The sequence below is a fragment of the Solenopsis invicta genome, chromosome 10 (genome assembly GCF_016802725.1).
Source record: "Solenopsis invicta isolate M01_SB chromosome 10, UNIL_Sinv_3.0, whole genome shotgun sequence".
In the NCBI taxonomy this organism is placed as follows: Eukaryota; Metazoa; Arthropoda; class Insecta; order Hymenoptera; family Formicidae; genus Solenopsis; species Solenopsis invicta.
This window is the reverse complement of record NC_052673.1, coordinates 11685651-11713425: the sequence shown is the minus strand read 5'-3', so window position 1 is coordinate 11713425 and position 27775 is coordinate 11685651. Positions and strand designations below refer to the sequence as shown.

Below are 27775 nucleotides of genomic sequence, written 5' to 3'. Positions count from 1 at the left end.
TGTTTGAGTATCAAAAAGCCATTTGATTGGTCAACTAGATTTTGAGCCTTGGTCAACTAGATCTGAAGCCTAATTTGAACTTAGTGAGGTCCATGTCGATAAGACCCATCTCGTATAAAAAAATTTTTGTGTCTGATATTGGGAACCCTTTTTTCTTGAATTAGCAAAATCGGCAATTTTGATAAAAAATTTCATGTACAACAAAGTATAATTATTATCGGTTGCCAATTTTTGGCGATAAAACTTAAATATATTTTCTATAATTGGGATATAAATAGGAATTAATGGTATAAATTAAATAAATGATAAGCCTTTAAAAAAAAGTATCTCGTAATAGGCGACTCTACCCTAATTAAAAATGAGATTGGAAGGATTTATTTAACCAAGAAAAATTAGCATAAAAAATATATGTTATGTATAACATTTTGTATATTTAAATGATTTAATTGCTTAAATTGAGAAACGTGGTTTCGATCATTATATTAGCGAAATAACAAAACAATTGTGTCTCTGAATAACTTCTATAAAATTCACAGCAATTTTTGCACAGCACGCATAATTTTACTCTAATTTTTAATGCCTATTACCAATCAATCGTCTCGCGAACATTTGCGCCTGTGCAACAACTTGGCACTCTGAGATTTTGTACCATGTCACAGTTGCGGTTCGTACGATCGATAGAATCTCCTTTCGAGCGAGGCGAACTTACATGCTTACATCAGGAAACCTGATTTCCGGTAATGTGCTCGACCCACTTGTTTCAGTTCCTCGTTCGGTAACTCTATCCGCATTGATCATGTCGTGGATCGATTCCCGCGCCCGTCTTTGTCCGATAAAAAATAATCGCTATCATCCTACGCAACGGAGGAAGCAGCGTGTAATATCGCGTGAACGCTGATCCGGGGACTCGGTCATTTCCGAGACAATGGCGCGAACACGAATACGTTTTTCCGGCTTCACCCACTCTTGTTTCCCAGCTTATTACAATGTTATACGAGCAGCAGTCGCTTCCCTGTTTATGTACAACAAAATTTAGGCGAAAGAAAAGCAACTTCTTTTACCGACAAAAATCAACAAATCTTTCATTAAATACTTACGAAAAAAGTAAATTTATAACGGTGAATTAATTAAAATACGTATAAATATCACAAATTCTTTAATGATCTTGATAAATTGAAAGCTTCAGATTGCAACAACGAAATGGAAATAAATGTGCTGATATGTTTTGAATTAATTTCGACAGCAGGATATTGTACTCGTCGCTTAACTCCCGAGATGCAAATGCATTTTAATGCACGTAGAACGCGGCACGTAGTACATACACGTCCTCGCTGTATCGTCATGCGGAAGAACCGCGTTATTATGACGCTCCCCTACGTGATCGTGAAACGCGAAACGGATTCGGGTCGACGATCGTACGCTGATCGAAGCGGCGAACGATGCGGTGGATCGGACAGGATTGCGGATGGGAGCGCACGTGTGTCTCGTTGCGATGCACACGTGGCGCGCGCGATACGCGCCGAAGCCAGGGATTTGTGAATGCGGTGAAAAAAAATAAAAGAAGGGAGAGAGAGATCAAGCACGATGTGCGCCATGTAAATTATACAATCTTTACAATAGGATTTATTTAAATTAATATTTACAAAAAATGAGATTTTTGATATATCCATTAATTAATTCGATTAACTCATCGGCTGCACTAGATCCAGATAATACAGATCCGATCCTCGGGGGATTTTGCCTACGTGTACAATCGCATTTATAGCGGCTAACAATCGGCTACGATTTACAAACATAATAATCACAAGGCGAGAAAAATCCTCACTTTACAATATACTCCTCGATGCAAAATAGCGATAATATTGGTTTTTTGTATTTTTCTCTCTTCATTAATTCATCTCTTTTGTGTGTATGTGTATTTTTTTTATTTTTATTTTTATACTCACAGGTATCCCTATCGTGTCCCTATACACGTACAGACAAGTTTAAATACTTCACTCGTACGAACTTTGGCGTAACATCGTTAGCGGACAATTACTATTATTATCATTATCTCTTTTTATTATTATTATTAATATTATTATTAACGTTATTCGCCGTGCACACGATCCTCGTCTCCGGCGCGAATAAAAACGATCTGGTGCGTGTGCTCTCTCTCTCTTTTTCTCTCGCATCCTTTCTCTTTCTTTCTCTCCCAATTTTCGCAAACGCGGCGAAACGAATCGCCCCACAAATCGCATCGCTTTGTTTCGCTCTCGCACTCTCGCGAATCCACGCTCGCAAGTACACTCCTCCTTCGCTCTTCTTATCTTCGCTTATCTAATATCGCTATAAAACTGACGGAAATCAGAGAGTTCTCGATAAACCAACTAAAGTCCCGTGATTGCTGCAAGTTCAAGCGGCAAATTCCATTTCTGACTGGCGCGTTATTATTCAATGCGCACGTGACTTTGGTATCTCTATCGCATGTATCCGAAAGACGAGGTCTTTCAGATATCAGAGACGACGTCTCCCTCGTAACTTCTTCGCGACTATGACGAATGATTGGATACACTTCGTGCACGCACATACACATAGCGAAGTACACAGTACCTAATCGACGTTACGCTTTTTTTCTCCGCATTATGAATTCACAATTCGCCAGATACGTGAAAGAGGAGCGTAATCGGAGGCTCGATCGCCGCACACTCGCGAGCGCCGCACGAGAGCGACATTCATTCGAAACGTAGCGGACCATCCCGTTGAAAAGATCGACGCGAGCGTGAGCGAGTGATGTTTGCTCCTCGCGCCGGTTTTTTCCATCTCGACCTCTCGCAATTTGAGCCCCGCCCCGGTACACACAATCCCGCCGCGTGATTTCTCGCGCTGAGAATTTATTCAAGCCAGTCAACCATCACCGAGAAATCTCGCGAGAGATTGGACGGCCGCGCGAATGGAAAATCTCGGAAGCCAGAGCGCTTCGTGGATCCCTCGCGAATCGCTTCGCGACTACATATATCGTACTACACGTGTCGCGGAGACCGTGTCCGTTTCGCTTTAAAGTTAAAAGCATCAGGGTACCGATATTTGTGGCCAGGCTCACTCGCTAGATGCCGAAATTCGCGGCTTGCAAATCGCACGAGGGACGAACGATCGGATGGACGCGCTACGCGATCGCAGTGCGTGGACGCGTATCGTCCTTCTTGGTAGGAACGTGTAACAGAGATACGTGCCAATTCCGCGCGATCCTTCCAAGAGTGCACGGGTTGAAGACACACACGTGTGCGCGCGCGGGCGCGCACACACGCAAACACACACACACACACACACACACACACACACACACACACACACACACACTCACACACCCGCATTTATATGTATATTATATATATATGTACGCACGCACGCACGCACGCACGCACGCCATGGAAATCAATAAAATCGGGTGCAGTAGATTAACCCGGATTTCATTACTCCCAAAGGAGCAGTTTACTTCGCAGTAATATAAATCAGATCTCTGAATAATGTTACTGAACCTTTACAGGCCGCCTATCTTCTCTCTCCTCTCTCTCTCTTTCTTGTGATTACATATAGATGTCCGTTTAAAAATACTTCGGCTGTAATCTTTGTAGAGGTATGTTTCACTTGGTCAAGAACAATCTTTATTTATCCTTCTGTCTTAAGTACATGCATTGCGCCCACTTCTCACTTAAAACCTTAATTGGTCTGATGAAATCACGGCCAACGTTGCCAATTGCATCACAATTCTAACATTTTTATAACACCGTCATAACGTTTTTCTTTATTTTTTTTTTTAATTCCATATAACACACAGATGATGCAAATTTTTCAACTCACTCTTTTTCCCTATAATAGAATATTGTCACTTAGTAATGACACGTCTTTTTTTTTTTAGTTAATTTTGTTTGAACGAGTTCGCCCTTTTTGTTTTACGTCGCATTGATATCCGTAAATATACTGCAATTTTATCTTTGTCATAGCAGAATCCAGTTTCCAAAAATAAGCAATATTTGGGTCGTGACACGCAACAAATGTACACAATGTTATTTCGACGGACCAATTAACGCTGTAGGTTGACTGTTTTCGCAAATGCGTTTAATTCTAAAAGCAAACAACTCCGGCGCATCGTGCCGAGCATCATGCGCCCCGGATGAAAACATCAGTTTCGGGGTAACAAAGGGCCGAAAATAAAATTTCCACGGGCGGGAGTTTATCTATCCTATTTTCGCTCTCCCGGCGCTGATTGACGCGACATAAAAACACCGAGAAAAAACCTTCGGCTTGCCGTGTATTTTCCGCTCGCGCGCCGTATATTTTTCGTCGTGCGCCGCGAAACCTTGTACTTTCGCTCTCTCTCTCTCTCTCTTCGCCAACGATTTCGTGCACGATTTCTGACGACGATTTATCGCTTTATCATTCGTGCGCGAGTTTTCGTTGTATCGAAATTCCGCGGATAACGCGGAAAACGTGGGCAACGCAAAAACGCCGGGATCGCGAGTGCGCATTAAATTGTCCATGCAGATATCCGCGCATATATACGCATCCGCGTGCCACGCGTCGCGGCGCGAGAGCGTAATCAGGTGGCACTTGAGGTGTGTCGTGCGTTCGATTAAATATTTGCCGATCCGAATCATTAACGCCCGGGCGAGTCGAAATACGCGGGCAAATTCGGGCTGACGAAGGACAATTTCGTTCGCCCTCTCGACCGCGAGCCTTCCATCTCTGCGGAAATACTCGATATTAATCCCAGCAGGATGGAGCCCAATCAAAATTAATCACTTTCAATATTTCCTTCTAATCTTTTATATTTTTTAATTTATTACAACACCTTTTCCACACATTTCTCCCACGTTATAAAAATTTTGCATTATATTTTTCAACACGCGACTAATTCTAACGATTTCTTCTCCCTACATTCTCCTCCTACATTATGTTACCATCACAATTCGGAGCTTCTTCTGCTAGGATTAATCTCGAACAAAGACGTCTTCGTTGCACATCTGCAGTTCCGAGTGTAACTGATTGTCATCTCGAGTCGAGATAGAAGGCGGCCTTCATAGAAAAAAAAAATCCGAGCAGTATCCAGCGCGAAATGCGGCACAGAATAAAGATATGATAACATATGCCCAGTTACTGTGAATGGAGTTGCCTACAAATTGTTGGACTTGACCTATTATATCACGAGAACGATTATGCATACGCGTGGTTGTGATTTAACGCATTCAGAGTATAAATAGATTTCCGCAAGTGTCGTGTGTCGTCGTCGCGTAACTTCGCCTACGATTAACGTGGAAATCATTTTCTCGCGCATAGACGTAATCCTACGGATGTACGAGATGTCTAAAGGAAAACCTTCAATAGCAGATTCTTTCCATGAATTGGCGTGAATGTCCTTTAGCAACAATTTCCAGGAAGAGAAAGGTCAAGCTATTGCAGAAATGTTTCATGAAAAGCATTTTAGAATCCGGACTTTTCTCGCAATAACTCTTAAATAAGCGAGATACAAATGGCAAATAACAGATCTTCGTTCCAGCTCAATCTTATTTATATAATAGAAAATCTTATTCCTCTGAGGAGTTTGGTTGTTACAAAATTTAGTTTCAAACGTCGCTAAAAAAAGAAGTAATCAACATCGTCTCAAAAAACTATTGCCGAATAAAATTGTCGCTAATTTTGAGGATCTCTCTTGTATCCGACCGAGATTTTAAATTTACACGTCCGAGAACGACCGTCCCTAATGACTCTTTAATCTCTCGTCGCGACGAGAAGCGAAAAGAAGCGCATTCTCTCTTTTTAATACTATGTACATACAGTTATTAAGGTGCCTAATACATAAAGAACAAAATTGATGGAAAGGAAGTGAGTTCGAGTTGTGTAATCAGAAACTCGGCAATGCGGATTCTTGTGCGAAAATCTTCGAGAAAACAGATTGAGTGAGGATCCGATCGAAGGGAGCTTTAAAAACTTGAAGAATTTAAAATTATTATTTTAATTAATACGGATATGCAATATTAAATTCCATTTTATTGTATTGTATTTTGTATCTTATTGCGATACGTTTTAACACATATTTTGAAAAATAATAATATTATTATTCAGATTAATATTATATAAATGTATTATTTATATAGTGTACAAGATTTTACACATACGTTACGTACTGCATATATGATATTATTAGATTTATTTAATTGGCTTTATTAATTATATTGTTACGACTTTAAAGAAAAATAAAATCTTGTACAACCATTTGCAACATTTTATTACACATATGTATTATATAAGGATTTTACCTTCAGAAGAGAGAACGAGACGAGACAAAAAATTGGTCATGACATTTCGAATCGATCCTTCCACTCGCAGCGACAACTTAAGAAAGTGTTGTCTGGAAAAGCGAAGAATCACTTACATAGATCGAAATGGAGCCTATAAAGAGTCTCCGCATGACGGTGAACGAAATTGAGATTAAGATAAGAGATCGAGAAGATTGTATGAAAAGATTTTATTGAAGCGTCTATCATGAAATTTGCGTTACATTTTCGAGGTTAAATTATTAACTATTTGGTAAGATAAGGTCTGAAGGTGCTTCAGAACGCGATGAAATAAATAAATCTCGCTTTTAATTCAAGCTTAGCTTAATAAAGATCTTATATTCATTTAGTGAGAGGTGCAGTCGTAAAATTTAAAATCTCACGAAATGTAGTACTCCAGAAATGAAATACTCGACTGAAAGTTCGAGCGATTCGCGCGTGCACGAAGAAGACGTATTCATGCCGAGAGTGATATCGCGCAGCGTGGATTGAGTAGAGGTCAATGAAAGGCAAGTCTCAGATTACCAAACGGCAACACTGCGGATTGTCGCAGCGAGATTAGTCGGGGGGGATTCGTTTAATCCGTGGATTATCGTTAATTCAAATCTAAGCGCTGCGAGATAAAGACGAACTCTCGTCTTCGGATCAGATCTAATTCATCCTACGTGGAGACGCGATTTTCTCGCTTCGAGCCCTTCGAAATTTGAGAGGGATCAATGGAAGGGATCGAAACTCTAAGCTCCGTAAAAAAAGGACAAATCGAAATAATGCTAAACTGAAAAGATGTAAGAAGCTAACGATCTTTTTTTTTAGATCTTAAACGCGGAAACATTTTTTTTAGATATATTTTTCGGCATAATCTCTCTTGAATCTCATTATTCAGATTTAACACTTTTTCATTCTTTATAACTATCTTATCACTTCACATTCTCCAAATGACTTTACTGAAGCAATAAATGCTTCTTTTCTTTAGTTTAAAACGTTATCTCCAAGTAAAACGGCGTACGTTTGATTCCATTAAAAAGATGAAGGCGCACATTTAAAAATAATTTTGAGTACACTGAAAAATCTGTTTCATTTCATCGAATTGCACTCCGGCAAGAGAAATCGCCGAATTGATCTGAAAGGGAGGCAGATTAACGACAAGTACGCCGCACTACGCGCAAATTGCAACGCGCCGAGGCGCAGCTCAATGAAGTGCTTCGTCATTGAGCGATTGTCCTCGAAAAGTCAAAGCATTTAAGTACATATAAACCACTCAAACTAATGGCCATCGAGCTATACCTGCCCATACCGAGCTTATACATAGACTTCGTCGCACTAGAATCTGCGGCGCGAACATCTTCAAACGTACACGCACCGAAGCAATTACATTAACGTAACAAAATACTTTTTCGCTAGTCGGCCAATTCATCAATTTCCACTTTTATCCTCGTCCACCTCCTCCCGCCCTTTCCAACCCCAACGACGGTTTTCAATCATTTTCCATTTCGAGATATGAAAGAAATTATCCATCTTAATGGAACGACTGACGTTGAAATTTACTGACGTCTGTAAATTAACGTCTGCTTCGAAGGTGTAACGATCGTGAAATGTTGCTGCGATAATTGCGATAGTCGCCGGTATTCGTTGTCGCATCTGGTATCCAGACGCGACAAGTCGTTTGAATAAGATCACAATTAATCGAGATGACGTTCCCTGTGGAAGTGTTAAAATACTCAACCGCTCCTAATATTACTGAAGAAGAGTATAGAAGGGCGTTAAACTGTCATTAAATTATCTCTTATATTACAAAAGCAAACATAAAGAAAAACAATACAACTGACGATTTACGATTTGATGTAACGTCTTGTAAATTGTCATTAATTAAAAGAATGTTTTCCGTGCACAAAATATCCCGCCTACGCGTCGATAGTTCCAATTATAGACACAACTCTTTGATATTATATTCAGGTTGAGATTATCGTTTATCGATCGAATCAATCGAACGATGCACGACTTGGAACGCAAAGAGATAATGAAAGTTAGATGAAATGAGTCCGGAACTCTGCATCAATGTTATTGCATTGATCCTTGAGAATACGTTCGTCCGTGCGCACACTGTGCATGCACTTTATTCTCGGAGATACGACGAGCTCATTTTCCAAACTTGTTCCAAATAATCATAAATATTTCCGAAGAAATGGAGAGTAAGCTCCCGCGAGACAGAAAACTACCAGCGATTTCCTGTTGTACTCGAGGCAGCGACGAATACGAAACATAAGCTCGAAAATATTTTCCCAGCCTACACGTTTGCACGTGGATAAATATTAAACCGAAATCGCAGTGAACGTTACCGTGATTAGTTTAATATAGAAGCGTTACTTTTCTGTAAATAATTGATGCAATTGCGGACGGATTTACGATATAAATGTTACTGATGTAAAAAAATTTAATAAACGCTATAAAATATTCGTTTCCACAAATATTTAATCAATTTTTATCTACTTTTCACAATTTAATTTCCTGTAAAATTCAAACATTATCCGATCGTTTATTTATGCCATCGAAGTGAAAACCCTGAGAAATGAATTTACATCGACAGCCAAGAATAAATTACAAATTGTTATAGATAATTATAGAAAAGCTACAGTAAAATTTTATAAATTAAATTTCTGATATTTGCAAGGCGGGTGGGCGAGCCAGATTAAATTGACATGGTTAATTAAACTTTTCACTTTTTTTTCATTATAACCACGATACAAATGGAAAATTTTATTTATAATCGTGGGCGTCAAAACGTTCTAACAGCACGAACGTGAGCACGAATACTTTTCAGTGAATACTTATCGCGAAAAATTATGCGGGCGATCTGTGACATTTAATGAATTCCGCGGCCTTCGGAGGTCGAGCATTGTGCACGCAAAGCAACGAACTTTATCAAGGTTAGCTGGTCTGCAAACGAGAGAGAGTGCACGAAGAAAAAAATTGTATTCGCGTTTCTGAGGCCAAGCTAAAAAAAAAATCGCAAATAAGGTAAATGTCCCAGTAACTAAGCGTGTAACGATACACAGTTGAGATTATCGAGTTTTTTTTAAATTCACGATTTAAATTATATAAATAACTGAAATATGAAATATATAAAATGTTATTACTAACACACAAAAATATGATGAATGTTTAAACTTTTCGGAAAATAATAAAAACTTGTAAAGCATCTAATTAAACAAACACTCGAACAATCTAAGATGCTTGTCTTTGTATTATTTACAAAATATATTATCTTAACAAATATGTTTTTAAAAAAATTTTTTAACTATCAAAACATAAACTCTAAACCTACTGTTATAAGAAATTCATTTTTTTTAAATGAATTTTTATAATATTTAAAATAACCTATTTTATAAATATTTTTTAAGGTTAAAATTAAAAATTAAAATAAGACTTAAATGTAAGATTAAATATAAGATTAAAATTAGATTTAAATATTGCAATATTAACTTTCAATTTTATAAATAAATAAATTTAATCGATAATAATAAGTTTCCGTTTAAATATAAGAACATTTTCGATCACTGAGACATTCTTAATTGGTAAGAACAAAGACAAAGAAGAGACAGAAAGATGCGATGGAAATAGAAATAAAAATAAGTAACACATAAAAGCAATAAACTATTTAAAAAAAAAAGTAGATGTGACTTAAAGACATAAAAATTCTCCTAACATATTGAGTCTATGCCACGCGATAATCCAAAAATTCAACATGACAGATATCGTTGTTTATATAGACGCTGTAAACTTATCCCGCGCATGTGTGAAAGAACTCGACGTTTCATGAGCAACAGCACTGCATGTGTCAGAACTGTATCACGAGTGCAAAGAATTATTCTAGCCACGCTGAATTTCGAAGGTATCGCAGAACGACAATGACAGCTTTCCGCGTCGGATATCCATCATCGCCTTTGAGATTCCTCTTGATTTCTCGATCGCCGCGATGGAGACACACGTCGCGACCGACGTTTCGGATTACGTCACTGCAGTAAAAACGAGCAATGCGTCAATGAAGTGTTCGACACATGCAGAAACTACTGCCGCGCCGGCGGGATTGCGTCAAATGTTTACGAACAGCTTCCACTCGGGGTGATATGTCGTACCACGCGCATCGCTCCGCGATGTCAAACGGCACGAATTCTCTCACGACAGAGATGCATCGTGACTCGTATGCTGTTTCATAAAAACGTCTCACAGTCAGTCACGTTTCGCGAACGAAATAAGTGTGAACGAAGCGATGCGTGCCTTCCGAGCACTGACGTGAGATGAGGCTAGCGAGAATGATTTCAAGAACAGGACATTTATATTCCGAGTGCCAGGACATTCCGAAAGTGTGGTTCTCATCACATTTTCTGAAAGCGCGCCTTCCAAATATTTCTTTCTCCAATGTATTGTCGAGTATTGTTTGACAGATGCAAATATATCTCTCAAAAATATTTTTGTTTTTGAGAAATATTTTCCCTGAAAAACAAAACTCCCGCAATGCAAGAATGTTTTGGTGGGGAAAAACGAGAATATCCTAATATTCTCCGAGGTTGCTTCTGCGAATTTCCGCAGAGTGCGTGTGATGTTTCATTAACCGCTGAAACTAGCGCAGGAGCAAAACAATGTAGTATAAATAAGTCTGCGCAAATTCATACAGCGGATCTAAGCAGATCGTTACCCAAGGTGAGACACGCTCGTTCGCTGAAAGGCAAATTACGAATGCGCGTCTAATTTTTTGCCCACACACACACACACACACACACACAGTCGGTTTTCGCGTACTGCGCTCTACAGCTTCTCGCGAATTCGACGCCACCAGTTGGCGATGCTCCATTTGCGCGCTGCCGGTCGCAACGATGCATCTACGTTGTCTCTCGAGACGAATTGATCATTTAATACGCCGGTCGTAACTTTTATGAGAGCGGTTAAGCATGGGCATGCTGCTGTGCCACTCATACCGTTAAGATTGTTATCTCGTCGTCAAGAACGATTCTGCCCGCGTAATATCGCCGTCAATCGCGCGTTTCTCCGCTCTAATTGATAACAAATGCTTCCTCCTGCTCTCCTCTTAGCGTCGAAGCGCACGAAACCCGTTCGAAGTATCTAATAAAAAGGAGTAATCCCGTAATCAAATAAATATCAAAAATATATAAATTCCCGATTATTTACGACGCCATCAATTTATCGCTTTCCGTAAAAGCAAAATATGGCAATATTAAAATTTATGTCACAATTGTGTTTTTTTAGATTGGACGAAAGAAGATTTAATTTGGGATTCTTTCAAAAATCTATTTAAACGCCTAGAAAGAAAGATTCAGCATCTTCTAAGAATTTCATCTCCAATAAATTTATTAATTGAAATTTTATATTAGTAATTTTTAATTAATGAAATCTAATAGGGAATTGTACATTCTTAATTCCATTTTAGTAACTCTAATAACGATTGGGTTTATTGTAATTCTTGGTTTGCTATAACAGTATTTATAATAATTAAGACCAATAATTATGTTTTAGTGTTATATGTTATTATATTATTTATTTATCGCATTGTTTTATATATTTCATATTTTTCCTTTATTCGTTGTTAGGCGTAGGCAAAAACACATATGGAAAGAAATGAAATGAACAGAAGATAGAAATGTCGCGTTGTTATTAACGAGCACTGCAGAATATAGGATACGAGAAAAAGAAAGAAATCCGCTAGGTTTAAACTTGGGTTTGTTTTTCCTATCACGGAAAAGAATAGATTAGGTGATTCAGCAAAGCTATAGCTTCATGCGCGAATTCAATGTCTATAATCAAGGAGATTTGATAGTAGTTGAACGAATAAATCATGCCTGAAAGCAATGAATAAATTGTTAAATCAACTTTTTTTGTCGCAATAAAAACTGCTAATGTAACAGGTTTTCTACAGCAGCAAAAGTACGCGCCACCTCAGGTAGTGCGTTTTGTTAAAAACTTTAATCCATATATATATATATTGATTTTTTGCAGAAAGTTGTTAACCAATTTGTTGCGCTGTTATAAAACAAATATGATTGATTATAACCGCTAATTTTATTCAGTCGTGAAACTTTGCTACTTTAACGTAGAAAACTGACTGTTCGCATATTACGGCTATAAATCTGCTGAATCAGTAAAGTTCGTAATTGTTTTAACAAATCTCCTTCTTCCGCGATACAACTTGAAAAATTTACGAGCGACGTTGCTAAAATAAAATTAAGGCGGATCCGTGCGAGTTTCGCACCACCGATTTTGCCGGACGAGTCGGTCGATTCATCGGGGACGCGGTTCGCATTTAATCGGCGTCGGTATAAAAACAATTGGAGCAATTATCACGCGCATCGAGTAAGGGAGGCGGGAGCAATGAATTATCGATGCGAGCTCAAAAGTAATTGGCTACGCCTTTGTCGCGAGGAGCGACTTAATAGAAACGACAGGTACGATCAAAAGCGGATCCGGGCGGCTATCGCGGAGCAAGAGAAACGTGGGCGACGGACAAATTTTACGCGGCACAAAAATGTCACACCGCTTCTTTATTATTGCGCGAACGCTTCGGGCTGTTTGGCGAAGCTAACGGCGTGCGCCCATCGATTATCGATGGGAGGTTTCTGTGAGAAGAGAAAAGGACAAAGGTAATTCAAATTGCGGCTACGCTCGACAACGAAAGTCGTGATAGACGGGTAAATTTCCACGCCTGTATCCGGGCTTATTATAGGATGGATCGAAATCACATATCGAGCATCCTCTTAGCTTCCAATTCTATGTAATTGAATTTTTGCGTTCTTCGGAAATATCGCGAGAGCAGAATTTCGCGCGTTACGAGAAGCAGAAAAGCGTCATTATTTTTTAAATCATGCTGACAAGCTGTCATTTACGAATTTATTATCTCCCAGGCATAAAGTGTCCTTATTAAATGTTCTCATGTCCTTATTAATGTTGTCGGACATTAAATTTATGTCGTGCTAAAGTCCACGATTGAAATAAGCTGCGTGACAAGGCTCCGTTACCTATTTATTAGATCCTTGAAATCTCACTAAAAGTCTTTCATTTTCAACGCCAAGTAATGCGCTAGTTTCCCTAGTTTATGTTTCAACATCTAAAGTAAAAAAAAAAAAAATTGGGACATGAAGTGATTTTTTTTTTTATATTCGGTATAATCGCTCACGCGCTTCGTGTCCTCTCTCACGATACCTTTCCTTCGCGTCGGTAAATCGTCGTAGAAAGTCGTAAACGTTTGTTCACGAAGTCAAGGTCAGTTGGATGACAAGAATAATGAGCATTTTATCCGGCCGGTTGTCATAAATTTTCGACGAATCCTCGAAAAAAAGTATCGCGAAAATGAAATTTCACGTACGGTGAAACTGAATGAAAAGCGCTATCGTCTGAAAAAAAATTGCATTTCCCTCTCTAACTGGAATTCGGAATTAGCGGAGCCATCCGTTTGCCGTCCCTGGAGAATCGACTAATCACTGTAAAATCCCCAATACACGAACGACCAGCTCAAAAATTTAGTTTATCTCCAAACTTAATTTTTTATTAATTCCAGCATAAAAGAAGCGATGGATGATAGAAAAAGAATAGATTGATCAAGCAGTGAAATCAATTAAATTATTCCGGGAAAAAATTTTTCTATGTCATCGAGAAGCAGTAAGAAAACGTTCGAAGTCCAAGTCCATGCTATCTTTTTTTATTTGACAAACGTGAAAAAAGTTCTCTTCCGTACGCGTATATGTAAAAATAAAACGGAACAATCTTTCTTCGAAACGATCCGCTGTTCGAGTAGTTAGACTATTCTATTGTCATATCGAGTACATGCTCGACAAAGAATTTTTACCTTTACATGAGAAAGAGTTTCTTTCTGTCATAAATCGTGAATACGAACAATGAACTATGATAGGGCGTAATAGGGTCGATAGGACAAGCATAATCAAATTTGTATCAAAAGGAACGCGATTAGTCGTACTATGATTGTGCCTGATCATTATAATTCTGATTTATGTAGCAGATAGATAGAGCAGATAGTATTACATAATACACGCAAAGAAAAGAGGAACTTATTTATCTTCAGAGGAAAACTTTTGTATTATTCATCCATCAGTTCAATCCTATTTCAGACCATTCAGAAAGAAACGGATAAAACATACGGAAATTATTGTTTGCAAGATATCTCTTATTAACTTAACGATTACCATTTTGATAAGATTACTCCAGATTAATCGTTTACATTATACAACGGTCTCATTTCTTTTTATATCAGCTTTATTGATCCAGCACAATTTAGTACGAATCAAGATATAAAAGTTGATTTTAGCAGAGAATCTAAAACTTGATCCATACAGGATGTATAATAAGGAAATATCAATCAACAGCCAATATTTTAGAATGGCATGGAGCTTGAACTGAATAGTAGATTAGTACTGCTAAATAGTAACGCTGGCGCAGTATAAAAGTATAAAAGACGCTCGTACTCTGCAATTACGCGATATTATGCGTGCCGACCGGCGCGCGCGGCGGGAGATTTACGTGTGAAAGCCTTGTTATAAAATCATTTCCCTTTCGCGTCTACATTTCTCGCGTAACTGCACGTAACGCGAGCAGCGTGTAAATCCTCGATAAGAACGTGGGGAACGCGCAACAAAGTCGCGGGCATATTTTTACGCCATGGAAAATAAGTAAAGTATGACAGAGAGAAGTAGATAGAGTCTATTAATTAGAGAGGTAAATAATACTAATTAAATAATAATCATAGTAACGAATGATAACAGATAATATATTTATAATAAATCTATAAAAATCATATATATATTAATAACACAAATAATAATAATTAATAATACAAGTAATAATTGCGTGTATATGTTGTGTGTGAAAGAGATTCGTCTGAAATCTAATTATCTAATCTATTCTTAAAATTACAATCAGATTCGTAACATACGTATAACTATTCACAATAATTTTTATATGACTCTTTAGCGTTTTTTCGGGCTTCTTAGGAATTATTATTATTAGGAAAAGCGCTTCTTAATTCTCATTCCAACGGTTATAGAAAATCTTAACAAAATTCATATTTATACCTAGCCTTCGCGATTTGTGTATCTGTCGCAGAGTATTCTTTTGTCGACGCCAGGGTTCTATCTTGTGTAACCGAGAGAAGAAAGCGACATTCAAGCGCGGAGGACACTGATGATGAGGAGGAACGACAGAAGATTACGTGACGCAAAGTATAAGCAAAATACATGGAGAAGAATTGCGCTGACCCACTAAATTTTTTTTGTCCAGAAAAAAGTCAACGAGCCTGCAATGAATGCGCGACGTGTATCTAGAGATCGCATGTTAATATAAAACAACCAGAAAGAAACGGCGGTTTCACTTTAGAAGGAGAAAGGGAAGCCGAAACTGAAAGAAAAATCGCCTTTCTCCCTTGCCCGGATAATTACGCAGGTCGGCTTGAAAGTCAAACTCGTTTGTTCGCGTGCGTATAATATCTCTGTGCATTAAATTAAACAATTCAATTTTAATCTCGGCCCTCTCGAACGAATAATTGAAAAAGCGAAGCCCCGAAGGAAATGGAAAAAAAATACAACATTTAATTTTAACGGGTGAAAGCCGTCGACATTCTCTCATTAATCAGATTCCGAATTTAATCCATGTTCCATTTTTCTTTTGAAAAAGATATCATTGATCATCGCGCGAGGCGAGTTTATTAGCATAAATAATTCAAGGACAGAATACGTAAGTGTCGAGATAATTTATAACAAAGGAAAAGAAAAAGACGAAAGAAATAAATATTCTCGCAAATTCCGAATAATATTCCTTATCGATTATTCTCATCTAGTCTCTCTCTTTAACGTTACAGATATCTCGGCGATGACTCCGTCGATATCGCCGAAACACGGTATTTCACATTGATCTATCTCTCGAATTGTCTCGGGTAACTGTTTATCTCGAAAGATTCAGCGTCGTAGGCGCGAGGCCTGACCCGACAATTGCCTCGTTAAACGCGCAAAGGCAGATGCGCGAATTTTCGAGGCGACGTATTTATACGCGCCTTCGGCGTCAGGGGTCCGGGATTGGATCGCGACGGAGAGGAGACTTATTACGAGACGAGGCGATTACGCAAGCGAGTGCAACTTGGTCGCGGCAACGGGAGAAACGAGGGAAGAGAGAGAGAGAGAGAGAGAGAGATTCGGATGGAAATGAAGCGAGATCTAAATAGCGCGCGGCGTTCCATCGCGCTATTAATTACGTATCGAGTTACGTCAGTTCCCCGAGGCGTTGTCGACCCGCCTCGCGCGCTAATGACAAATTCGGAGTAATGACCAACGTTGATGAATTTCTCTCCGGGTTATGAAATTCAAACCGAAAATAAACGTAATTCGCGGTGAGAACGAGCACAAGGACTCGCAGATCAAGGTTCTTCTCAATTTCGGCGGCACTTTCCTTTCGCCCTTGGAAAGACTTCAAAAATCTTTTACCGCAGTTGTAACTGGATTTAAGGAAATATAAACTTCGCGGTAGTATTTTTCCTCGCGCGGCCTCGCTCCGTCACTTTGCCTCGCCAGAATTTGTCAAAATACGAAGGAAGGTCGCTTGCACTCCGTCAACGACGTTCCCCTTGTATCGACATCAATTGATATATTAATATGGGTAATCCGCTAAAATAGTTTACTTTGTTCTCTTTGTGGAGAAGTTTTTCCACGGGCGCGGGAGCGACGCAACTTTTGAGCAAACAATTAATATAGCCTTGAGGACGCCAAGAATGACGGAGTGAATATATAGCGAGACGCGCGGGTCGATCGTGTTTACGAAAAGGTTCTCTCTCGTGAGAGCGAAAAGAAAAATTACGAAGAACCCGCGAAACGGGGGAGAATGGCGGGCCTGGGGGGTTGAAGGGAAGAGGGAGAGGGGGGGAAACACTTTTCCACTCGCGCAATTTAATCCGGGCGCGGCGAGAGAAGACGGGGCGAGCGAGATTGAACGGATCAATGCGGAAGAGAGGCGTTTTCGAAGTGGGACGACGGACGATATATAGTGTAAAGCGGCGACGCGAAATCCGCGTTCACCGGCAAGCCGCATTCTGGCGAACGTCGCGGCGCTCTATAATAACCGATCAGCGTCGCGGAGTCGCGTGACGACACGCATGCGAGACCTTCGCTGCATTTTCCTTTTCATTTTCTTCTCTCTCTTTTTTTTTCTTTTTAAAATACCGTGGACGATATGGACTCGAGTCACGATGAGAAAAAAAATTCTCGAGGGGAACGCGAACATTCGACAAATGCCGTAATTTGAGGAAACCGCTTTGGATTAACTCGCTCGTTGCGATACCGTATGTCGAATAATCGCTCCATGTTAAGAGTTAAATAACGTGAAATTGAAAGAAATTTGGAAAGCGATGATTCTACATGGAAGTGTCCCTCACTCACTGGGTTCATAGAGAAAGCGGCTATAGACATAAAGATATAACACTCGTATTAACTCTTAAACCGAAACACGAGAAAACTATCTCTAATGAGACGTATGTCTGAGATTTCTCACCGCATTTTCTTATTATTTTTCAAAATATGCTACGAGATATGGTGTAAAGACAATTTTGTTAACTAGCACATCCGCTAACAATTTACAAATATAGAGAAACCCATATTAATTACATATAATTTATAAATTTAAGTTTAAGTCTCGTAATCGTAAGGTCGAGAGTTCGTGGTTTATAAATTTTTAGCGGAGGCCAATGTTTCGCTTTAAGAATTAAAGTGAGACTCGAGCTTGTCATAAACGTATATTTTGCGTCTACATCATCGTTCTCAGTGCTACGCAGTTTGAGAAACGCCTCGAGCCAAAGATACGAAGGCGCAATAAAACAACAAAGAGACAAAGTATAATAAAGGTGCCACATGCCGGCGCACGTGCCGGATGCAATTTAAAAACGGGCGGGCGAACCGTTCAGCGAAACGTTTCGATAACTGGCGAATATCTGCATGGATATACGCGCGCTGTGCGTACGTACGTGTACGCGCATCTCTGTATCTAGATATATGTTTGTATGCGCGCGTGCGTGCGTGCGTGCGGCGATTGCGTAACGACCGATCGCTGGGATCGAGGAATAAACTACGTATATAAATAGGACGACACTTGTACATCTGTATGTGATACGAAGAACACTGAATTAAAAGTAATATAATTGCGGGGATAATATACAAGGGGGTCGGGAAAATCCGCAGGTACACGTGTGTTGTCCCTGTGTGCCTACCTTCGTGTTCCTCGGTGCGTGCCCTTTGTACACGCGTACATCCTTTGGGCAATTATAAGCTATGATTGAGCACCGAGTTGCACCGACGGGCAGCCGATTCGTCGCGCTACGTGACGGTTTAACCGAGCGTCAATTAATCGTCCCTTTCCCGATCAAAGCCCTAGCTATGATATAGACAGAGAGAAAGAGAGAGAAAGGGGAGACAGTCTGCCGGTTTCAACAGCCTCAGTTAAATCTAATCCCGGGTTCTATGTTATTGGCTCGGTGCATATTCACGCCACGCGTTTAACACTAAACACGGAGCCTCTGTCATTCCTGTCTCAACATCGAGCTCCTTCTCCACGCGTTAGACACAAAGGACGCTTGAAAACCGAGGTGTCGCCTCGTCGGTTTGGTGTTAAAACGCGGGGCGGGGATACGAATTGTTATTCCTAAAAAAAGGGGGCACAAAGGATTTGTTAAACCAGAATTAACTTGAGGCTGATTGAAACCGGAGCCGAGATAAATAGGAACCGCCGTCGGTGCAACGTCGGGCTCAAGCTAGAAACGCGAAGATATTCAGGGAGAGGAGGGGGGGGGCAGGGGGGGAATCGCTCTAAAGGAACCACACCGCAGTGAACACGACGATATACGAACTATTCTGTTACCTATCGCTAATATTTACACGAAACGCTTGCGCTCGCGCAAGCTTGCGCGAACCGCAACACGTCGATTAAAGCTTCCCGCAGGTGCAACAAACCTCCTGCCGTCGGGGGGGCCAATTGGGAAACAGGAGACAAGCGTTGGCCGATTGAGTTGGACGCACAGTGAAACGACATCTGGCGAAACCGCGATCGCACCGCGACAGATCGATTATTATTTAATACGGCGCGAGAAAATGCGCATCATGAACGTAAAGATCAGTGGTAAGAAACTGTTATGCAGCTGCGTTTTGCTGTATCATTTTATTATGCGGATTTAGAGTTTAACCTTTCGGGAAATTAATTACTTCGTCCACGGAGTAGCACACGGTGATATGTGTCATTTAAGGAATACTACTCTCTAAATTCTTTGGAGTGGAATCCCACTCTAAAAGTATGAAAATCCTGCCAGTCTTGATAAAGAGTGGCAGGGTTTTCACACTTTTTAGAGTGGAGTTGCACTCTTTTAGATGAAATTCCGCTCCAAAAAATTTAGAGAGTAGTTCCATTCCCTTATACGAGATAAAGTAAAAATGAGACAAACTGCGAGAACTAACTCCCACTACACGTGTTCTTGGATCACGCGCGAACGGGTGTAGCGCAAAGATACGAGAATGTATAAAACTTGCCTGTACCGTCTATTAAATTAAATATAGTTACAGCTGCAGATCGTAGGGAAAGATACGCATTCCCCCATTCGATCTTCGAATCACCGACGGCCACGTACTCCATACGCTGCGCGGTTAACGGAAGGCCAAGTTCACGATCGCGATAAGATTACTTTTTGCATGAGAAATGGACACTCTTCCCCCCTCCCCCTCCCACCCCATCCGTCTCTCTTTTTATCGCGTTGTAACGTACGCGCCTGACGTGCCTACGCTGCTATTGACATAGCCCTTAATATCGCAAGCCGCCGCGATCGATATCGCATTATCTATCCGGAAACAAATGGCCGAGATACCTTGCCACGAAAGAACAAAACGAAGATCCCTATCAAACATACAAACAACAATAATTCGTCCTGTCGTACCCTTCTGTCGTAATGCCGACGATAAAATATTAACACGATCGTGATCGTAATCATCCTAATCACCCGATAAAAATTACTGCTCGCTCTCCGACTAAAATATTGATAATCGTAACTCTGCCGAGAGCTCTTTTCTACCTGCGCGGCGATTCGATTTCGTTAATCAAAATTCTGCGCGCCGTGGCGCTGAAATACCAGCTAATTCTGACGATAAAAAAATTTTCACTGAAATATAGCCACTCGGAGAGAAAAAAAAAGATAATGAAATATCGATAATGAAATTCTTCGACGAGAATATTTGTCGTCAAAAGGCGATGAATGTGGGACATGTGGTATTCGATTATTTTTCGCGATCGACACGTTCGCGGGAATTTTTTTCAACGAGCACGGTTCAATCCAAATAAATATTCTAATAGATATTCCTCGTGATTATCCTCTCTGCATCTCCGACAATAGCGATTCGTCCTCTATGAGATCCGATAGATAAATGATAACTGATAACGGTTATCATGTGTACACACGAGGTAATAACGCGATGTTATAACCGGGTCTCCAGTGAAAATCGTGGAGATCGTTTGCGGTGATGTTTGTGCAACTCAAACAACAGCCGTTCGTATACAACTCTTGTTTCGAGAAATCCGTATAATCACTCTTTTACGGATTTTCACGATAAAATTAAATCTGTCTTCCATATATGGCGTCTACATTTTGGCAAAGTTACACGGCAAAGTTAACGGCGCAGCTTCTCCTGACGTTATTTAAATGATATCTCGACGTTTCTGCTTTAGACGTTTTGTCAAATTTTAAAGATAGGAAATTACACGCGCGTATAATCGTATCGCTAAGAAAGAGCTGGATAACCAACCAACTTGAAATATCAATATTGAACTCGGATTAATAGTTGAAAAGAGATCAAAAGCAATGTTAGCAAAAACACATTGCGATGTTATCTAAATCAAATAAAGAAAAGGAACAACGTTCAGAAGGGAGTATAAGCTAAATTGCATAGCGCAGGTACTTGAAGTATATTGATCTCTATTCCGCGTTATGCGAAAAGAAAGTCACAATTCTTCGCTAGATTCCGATAGGCGAGATAAGTAATGATTGCATAAAAGAACAACGTAGGAATACGAATCGATATGTACTGCCGTTCTATAGAGAAGGCAAGTCTGTCGACTGCTTGTCGCGGAAATCGAAGAAAATGCGACAGCGATTTATCTGAAGATTCTCGAGATCGTTATTGACGGAACGATTGATATCTTGAAAATACAAGCACTCTCGATGACCGGCGAAGGACAACCGCGATATTGAAAAAAAAAAATGGTAAGCGCTCGATTCGATCAATCGAATAAGAAAAACACAGCTCTCTGTGAGAAAATGTCGTGCATTCAAATGTAGGACACCTGTCTTTCTAAAAATAAAAAAAATAAAAATAAACACTTCTTAATTCGCAGGCTTCAAAGATGAATGAAAAAAATTCGTTTACTACAAATAAAATGTTATATAATACTGCCAATTAACCTGAAAATGCTTTTATAAAATATATATAATAGTCTGCTTCAAAATAAATTGAGATTGTCTCCAATGTCCTTGAACCAATTAAAATTCGAATATTAAAATATGTGTCCAGCTGTCCAGAATTCCATAACACGACTGTCGCGAATTTATGTAAATCTAACTAGAACGAGTTCTCGTGGTATTACAATTGAAGAACTAAGAATAATATCTCTAGGGTGGAAAGCCGAAAGGAAGAAAGAATGCGAGACTCGAGAACCAAAGTAAATAATTTGTATCCATTTATCGAAGCCGTTACACTGCACGAATAATAATTGCAGAAGCAATTATATCAAACGCTATTATATCAATGCGATCTCAAGTGGTTTAGCTCTGTTATGCTTAGCGCTTCGATTATTTCTTCGACACATACGCGTACACGTGTACATGTATGTGTGTTTATGTGTAACACGTATATGTGCCCGTAAGCACATACATATAATACAAGCATGCGAGCGCAATTGCATACCGCGTCGGCCAAGATCTCGTTATCCCAAAATCTCGTCACGAAACCGCGCCAAGGTACTTCGCTTATTTTGCTGCGAGTCGCATCAAACCACTACCGCCGTTCCAATTTCTCCTCCAACATCATCGCGGCGTGTGCAAACGAACGAGCGGCATGTGCATTCGCGTATAGAGGTAGAAAGGAAGATATACACATCCCACTGATCTATCGTCACTCGCGAAATTACATTCGCACGTGCAACAAATGTCTTTCTGTATTCCGCAGCTTACGCTATCAACTGGAGATTGCTAAGATTCACGATGTATATCCCGTCGCGTCGATCAGCTGATCGCTCTCTAATGACCCAATAATTCCGATTTCGTTTAACGCGCGGAAAGACGCCGCATGACAACGTTACTTGTCGTTTCGAATGCAACGCAAGTCTTCAAAGACGTATCTAGGTGTAACCGGATTATTTATTTGATCAGAGATTCATATTATTATAATTATGCCATTTTCTGCACTGTAACGCAAAAAAAGTTGATGCATGCGTGGAACGCATCGTCCGAATTGGTTCGTTCGACTAAACGGGGAGAGCTTCGAAAACTTGCGTTGGCGTGGACGCGCGATATATTGCAAAGTTCGCACACGGCTCATCGCGAATGCTAAAAGGATAGAAAAGTTTCGTAACGTCAACTTACGTGCCGCATTTCCTCCGCATTGTCCGCGCGCGTGTTAGCCCATCGCCGTTGCTGAATCGATACCCGACCAGCCGCGTCGCGCCTCTGGCGTGTGCCCAATCCAATTCTGAACGACCGTTTTACTCATTAACGAAACTTCGTCCATCGACGTCTGTTGATGTCGACGCGCGGAGATATATTTCACGTTAAAGTCGCGAAAGCCAATCGGCTCCTCGGTTCGTTCTGTCCGAAAGAAAGAGAGAGAGAGAGAGCGTTCGATCGCGTTCGCGCACGGCTAACACGTGGCTAACGAGATCTCCGATCTGTGCGATTTGTGCGGTCACCTAATTTGCCATTAGCCCTCGATCTTTTACATCAATGTGCTTCGTTATCGCGACGCTCGTTAGTTGGTTTACGATTTAGTATATATTACCATGTCCCACATTCTCCTGTGCTCTTCCGTCTCGTTCTATCGCGTGCCTGCCGTTGAGATCGTTAGTCAGGGTTATGCTTGTTTTCCTTTCGTTTCACGCGCGTGATTGCGAGTCTTTGAGAATTCGAGAATACGAAGACACGTCTACATCACGACGATGTCGACGGTACTGTCATAATAACACTTGCGTTACAGATTGAAGCTCGATTTTACGAGGAAACTGTTAGCAACAAACTGTTCGCAGTTTAATAGCCTCATTCCTTGTAATATTGGTGTTGCAATAAAGGTATCCTCATGCTCACGGTAAAACTAGAATACGAATAGATACCATCGTCCCGCGTGCCCTTCTCCCCCCTCCCCCGCCCCCTTCTTCGTGTACAACGATTCGAAATGGCGAGTATCTCTCTGTACATGTATACGTTTCGTACTCGGTCTACGTTGGAGAATTAGACGTTTAATCTTTCGGATAACAAGAAACACGTCGGGATAATGCTGAGGATTAAAACCGTTCTGCGCAGCGTGCGGATGCAATGAGTTTCGACGATGACAAGCGTACATATATATACTATATATATATATATGGTCTGTCCTGCGTATAGAGAAATATTTCTCATGCGAATTTCATCGCGGATATAAAGCCACGTGTCTCCCCCAATTGGCCCGTCATCGGCGATTGATGGAAAACGTGTTTCAAATATAAACATTATTTCAGATTATCGTATTTATGTGTTTATTCTCTCTGTACGTGTGTATTTATGTATGGATATTTATGTGTGTACGTGTGTTTGTTGCATGTATATGACGACTAGTTGTATGGATCATACTCACGATGAGTACGCGCATCGTACTTTCTTTCCCTTTCTCTTTTTCTCTCTCTCTCACAATCTCTCACGACGAATAAAGAAGATAGAGACAAATAGATAACGAACGATGCACGATATGACTCGCTTCGCAATGTGGTACAGTACCTCCTTTTCGATTTGAGTGTCGTGTGTGTAACGCGAGAGAAAACCGAGGGAGTAAACGATGGGATGGGGCAGAAAGGGAGAGGGGAAGAGAATGGGGTGCTTTCCGAAGAATTGGAGAAGACACCGGAGGAGACGATGCTACGCGTGTGAGGAAGGAGGAGGGGACGGGCGAAGGAACGGAGGAGATAGGAAACGTCGTTCGCAAAGACAACGAGAGACTATATGTACAAGGTAACTTCAGTACGGTGACATTTCCGACGCTGATAACAGTTAATCATTGGGAACAAACTTTACACACGGCCTTCTCCGTAAACCGGATCATAAAGCTATCTTCAATGGATGGCAGGGGACGCGGAGGAAGGGGCGGAGGATAGAGTAATATGAGTGGCGAACGGATTCTCACACACACACACACACACACACACACACACACACACACACACACACACACACACACACACTCTCTCTCTCTCTCTCTCTCTCACACACACACACACACACACACACATATGTATATATAGTATACAGTCGTTCTTATTACGTTAATGAATCGATTAACCGACTAAAAAAAGAGATTTTCTTCATGTAAAAAGTGATGCTGGCGTGTGACGTGTACTACATACGTAACAACCAAAAATTATGTGTGTATATAATTTTTGGACGCTTGAACGCCAGCGTGTAAACGTCCCGTATCAACCGTTTCGCGTTTCTCTCTTTCTTCTTTTTTTCTCTCAGATTTAGCGAGTTCGGTCGCGAGACGCAACAAAACGCGTGAATTACCACGTGCCTTTCTATCGCTCTCTCTCTTTCTCTCCTCTGGAACACACACTTTTCCACCGCTCGCGAGAAACTTTGCCCTCCCTCCCAAAAAAAAAACTTCACTCCGTTTTGCCTAGTCGAGAGCTTTCGTTATACGCGGATGCGCGCGCTAACACTCACAGATGCATTCTTCTCTCTTTCACTCTTTCTCTTCCGTTCTTTAACTCTCTCTCTCTCTCTCTCTCTTTCTCGCTCGCTTTCGTTCGTTCTTTCTTTCTCTCTCTCTTTTTCGCAAAAAAAGCGAATCACCAACGTGATGACGACGGCGATGACGAAAGAGCGCCGTGCCGCGTCGGGCCGACGGTGAGGCGCGCGGATCACGACGTCGTCGCGCTGACGACGTACGTGTCCACGTTCTCCTGTTGTTGCGAGCAACTTGCCGAACCGGCGCAGCGTTCAAAACTCAGCGAACTCCTTGGCGCACTTCTCCGTCAGTGAGATCCTCAAGGTCTCCTCCTCGTAATCGTCGAAGTTGCTGGTGTCGCCTGGTCCCTTGCAGCGCGGTATGAACGGCGCTTCTATTCGCTTCTGGAAGACGGCTATCCAGTCGGTGCTGGCGAACCACTTGTGGCCCTTGATGTCGTTGACGCCTGCCTTGAGGTTGCCGTACCTCTTGGTGAGATCGACCTGTAGCAGATTGCGCAGCAGGTCCTTGAGGTCGGAGCCAAAGTGGGATGGAAAACGCGGCTTGCCGGTGACGATCTTCTCGTAGATCTGGATCGGCTGGTCAGCGAAGAATGGCGGATAGCCAGCGGCCATCTCGTAGACCAGGACGCCCAGTGCCCACCAGTCTACCGCCTTGTTGTAGCCCTTGCTAAGGATGATCTCGGGCGCTAGGTACTCGGGCGTGCCGCACAGAGTCCACGTCCGTCCTTGCACCCTCTTGGCGAAGCCGAAATCGGTGACCTTGAGGTAGCCCTGCGAGTCGATCAGCAGGTTCTCCGGTTTCAGATCCCGGTAGATGAGGTCGAGGTAGTGCAGATACTCGAACGCGAGGACGATCTGAGCCGCGTAGAAACGCGAGTGCGGCTCCGAGAAGCGGCCGACCTTGCGCAGGTGGCTGAACATCTCGCCGCCGGGCACGTACTCCAGCACCATGTACAGGTAAGAGTTATCCTTGAAGTGAAAGCGCAACGATACGAGAAACGGAAAACTGATCGCCTGCAGTATCCTCTTCTCGTTGAGCGTGTGCTCGACCTGCTTCAGCTTGACGACCTTCTGCTTGTCGAGTATCTTCATGGCGTAGTACTCCTTGGTGGGCTTGTGCTGGACGATCATGACGCGGCCGAACGAGCCGGTGCCCAGGGTTTTGATGCGCTCGAAGTCATCGAGCGCGGCGGTGTTGGTCGGGTTCTTCTTCCACTTGTCTTCAAACTCCTTTTTCGCCTTGTCGAGGAACTCTCGGACGCTCTCGGCGGCGTCGACCTTCTTGTTGGCGGTCGCGGCATTGTTGCCCATCTCTGCCGCGCTGCTGCCCGAGACTGCCAGAGCAGCTTCAGGCTCGAGGTAACCCGTGGGACTACTGCTACGTCTACGTAGAAGCTTGGGGAGACGGAAGCGCGCTTCCACGTCGTCCGCAGTAGCCGATGAGCCTGCCAGGGCTCCGCCGAGCTTCGGTCTTCTCAGAATTTTTGCTACTTTCTACTACACACACATACACATACACACACGTTGTCCGATGACCGGTTCCCAGACGACGACGTCGACCGCCTGCTTGCTCCTCCTCCTCTCCACCGCTTCGTAGACTACGAAGAAGGTGGCGAGTCTCTCACGCACGTTAACCCCGTGAGACCCGGGGGAGGGGGGGGGGGGAGATAAACTTGGTCGGGAAACGCGGCGACGACGATGACGATAACGATGATGACCTCGTAGCACACCACGGCACACCACGCGGGGCGCACCACCGACCGGTCGTCGCTACGGATTATTAGGTGGACCGAAACCGTAGATCACGGGAAAGAGAGACGGAGACGCGGGTTATAGCACGCACACTCGCGCGAGTATTATCACACGGTAGAAAAACAGGCCACACACAACACATACACACGCAGGGGGTAGAAGCGCGCGCGCGAGCGCGACGCGAGAACGGCACCCTCCAGGCGCAACTCCAAAACGGTCCGCTCGTTCTTGCCTCTCTCGCTGTCCCTCTCTCTCTCTCTCTCTCTCTCTCTCTCTCCTGCCGCCTGCGGCTTCCTTTCCTGCTGTCGCCGAGTATATTCCTCCCGGCGAACGTCACCACCACACTCGTCCGCGAACGGCGCTCGCCCACATCAAACGAGAACGAGCGAGGGCCAGAGAGAGGGGGGGAGGGAGGCGAGGGAGAGACTCCTCCTCCTCCTCCGTCGTCGTCCTTCGGCGAGAAGCACCCGCCGACTCCCGGAGATTTGGCGCGTCGAAAAAAAATGGGTCAGCAGCGATCCTCGTCCGCGGCTCGCGCCATCTTCTCTGTCAATTGTACCAGCCTGTCGTCGTTGTTCGGCGTCGGTGACGGCGGCAGGATGCCGTTTTTCTCTCTCACTCTCTCTCTCTCTCTCTCGCGCAAAATGCACGCTCCGTCTATTCGGCCCGCTGCTCCGTTTCGATCAGGTAT

General features: G+C 42.0%; 1 protein-coding gene across 1 annotated transcript; it reads right to left on the bottom strand.

Moving 5' to 3' along the window:
• Positions 1–1596: 1596 nt before the first annotated feature.
• On the bottom strand, positions 1597–27000 carry LOC105193172 (cAMP-dependent protein kinase catalytic subunit 1). Its single transcript, XM_039454437.1, has one exon. The coding sequence runs from the start codon at positions 26641–26643 to the stop codon at positions 25582–25584; it is 1062 nt and encodes a 353-aa protein (XP_039310371.1). The 5' UTR covers positions 26644–27000; the 3' UTR covers positions 1597–25581.
• Positions 27001–27775: the final 775 nt, after the last annotated feature.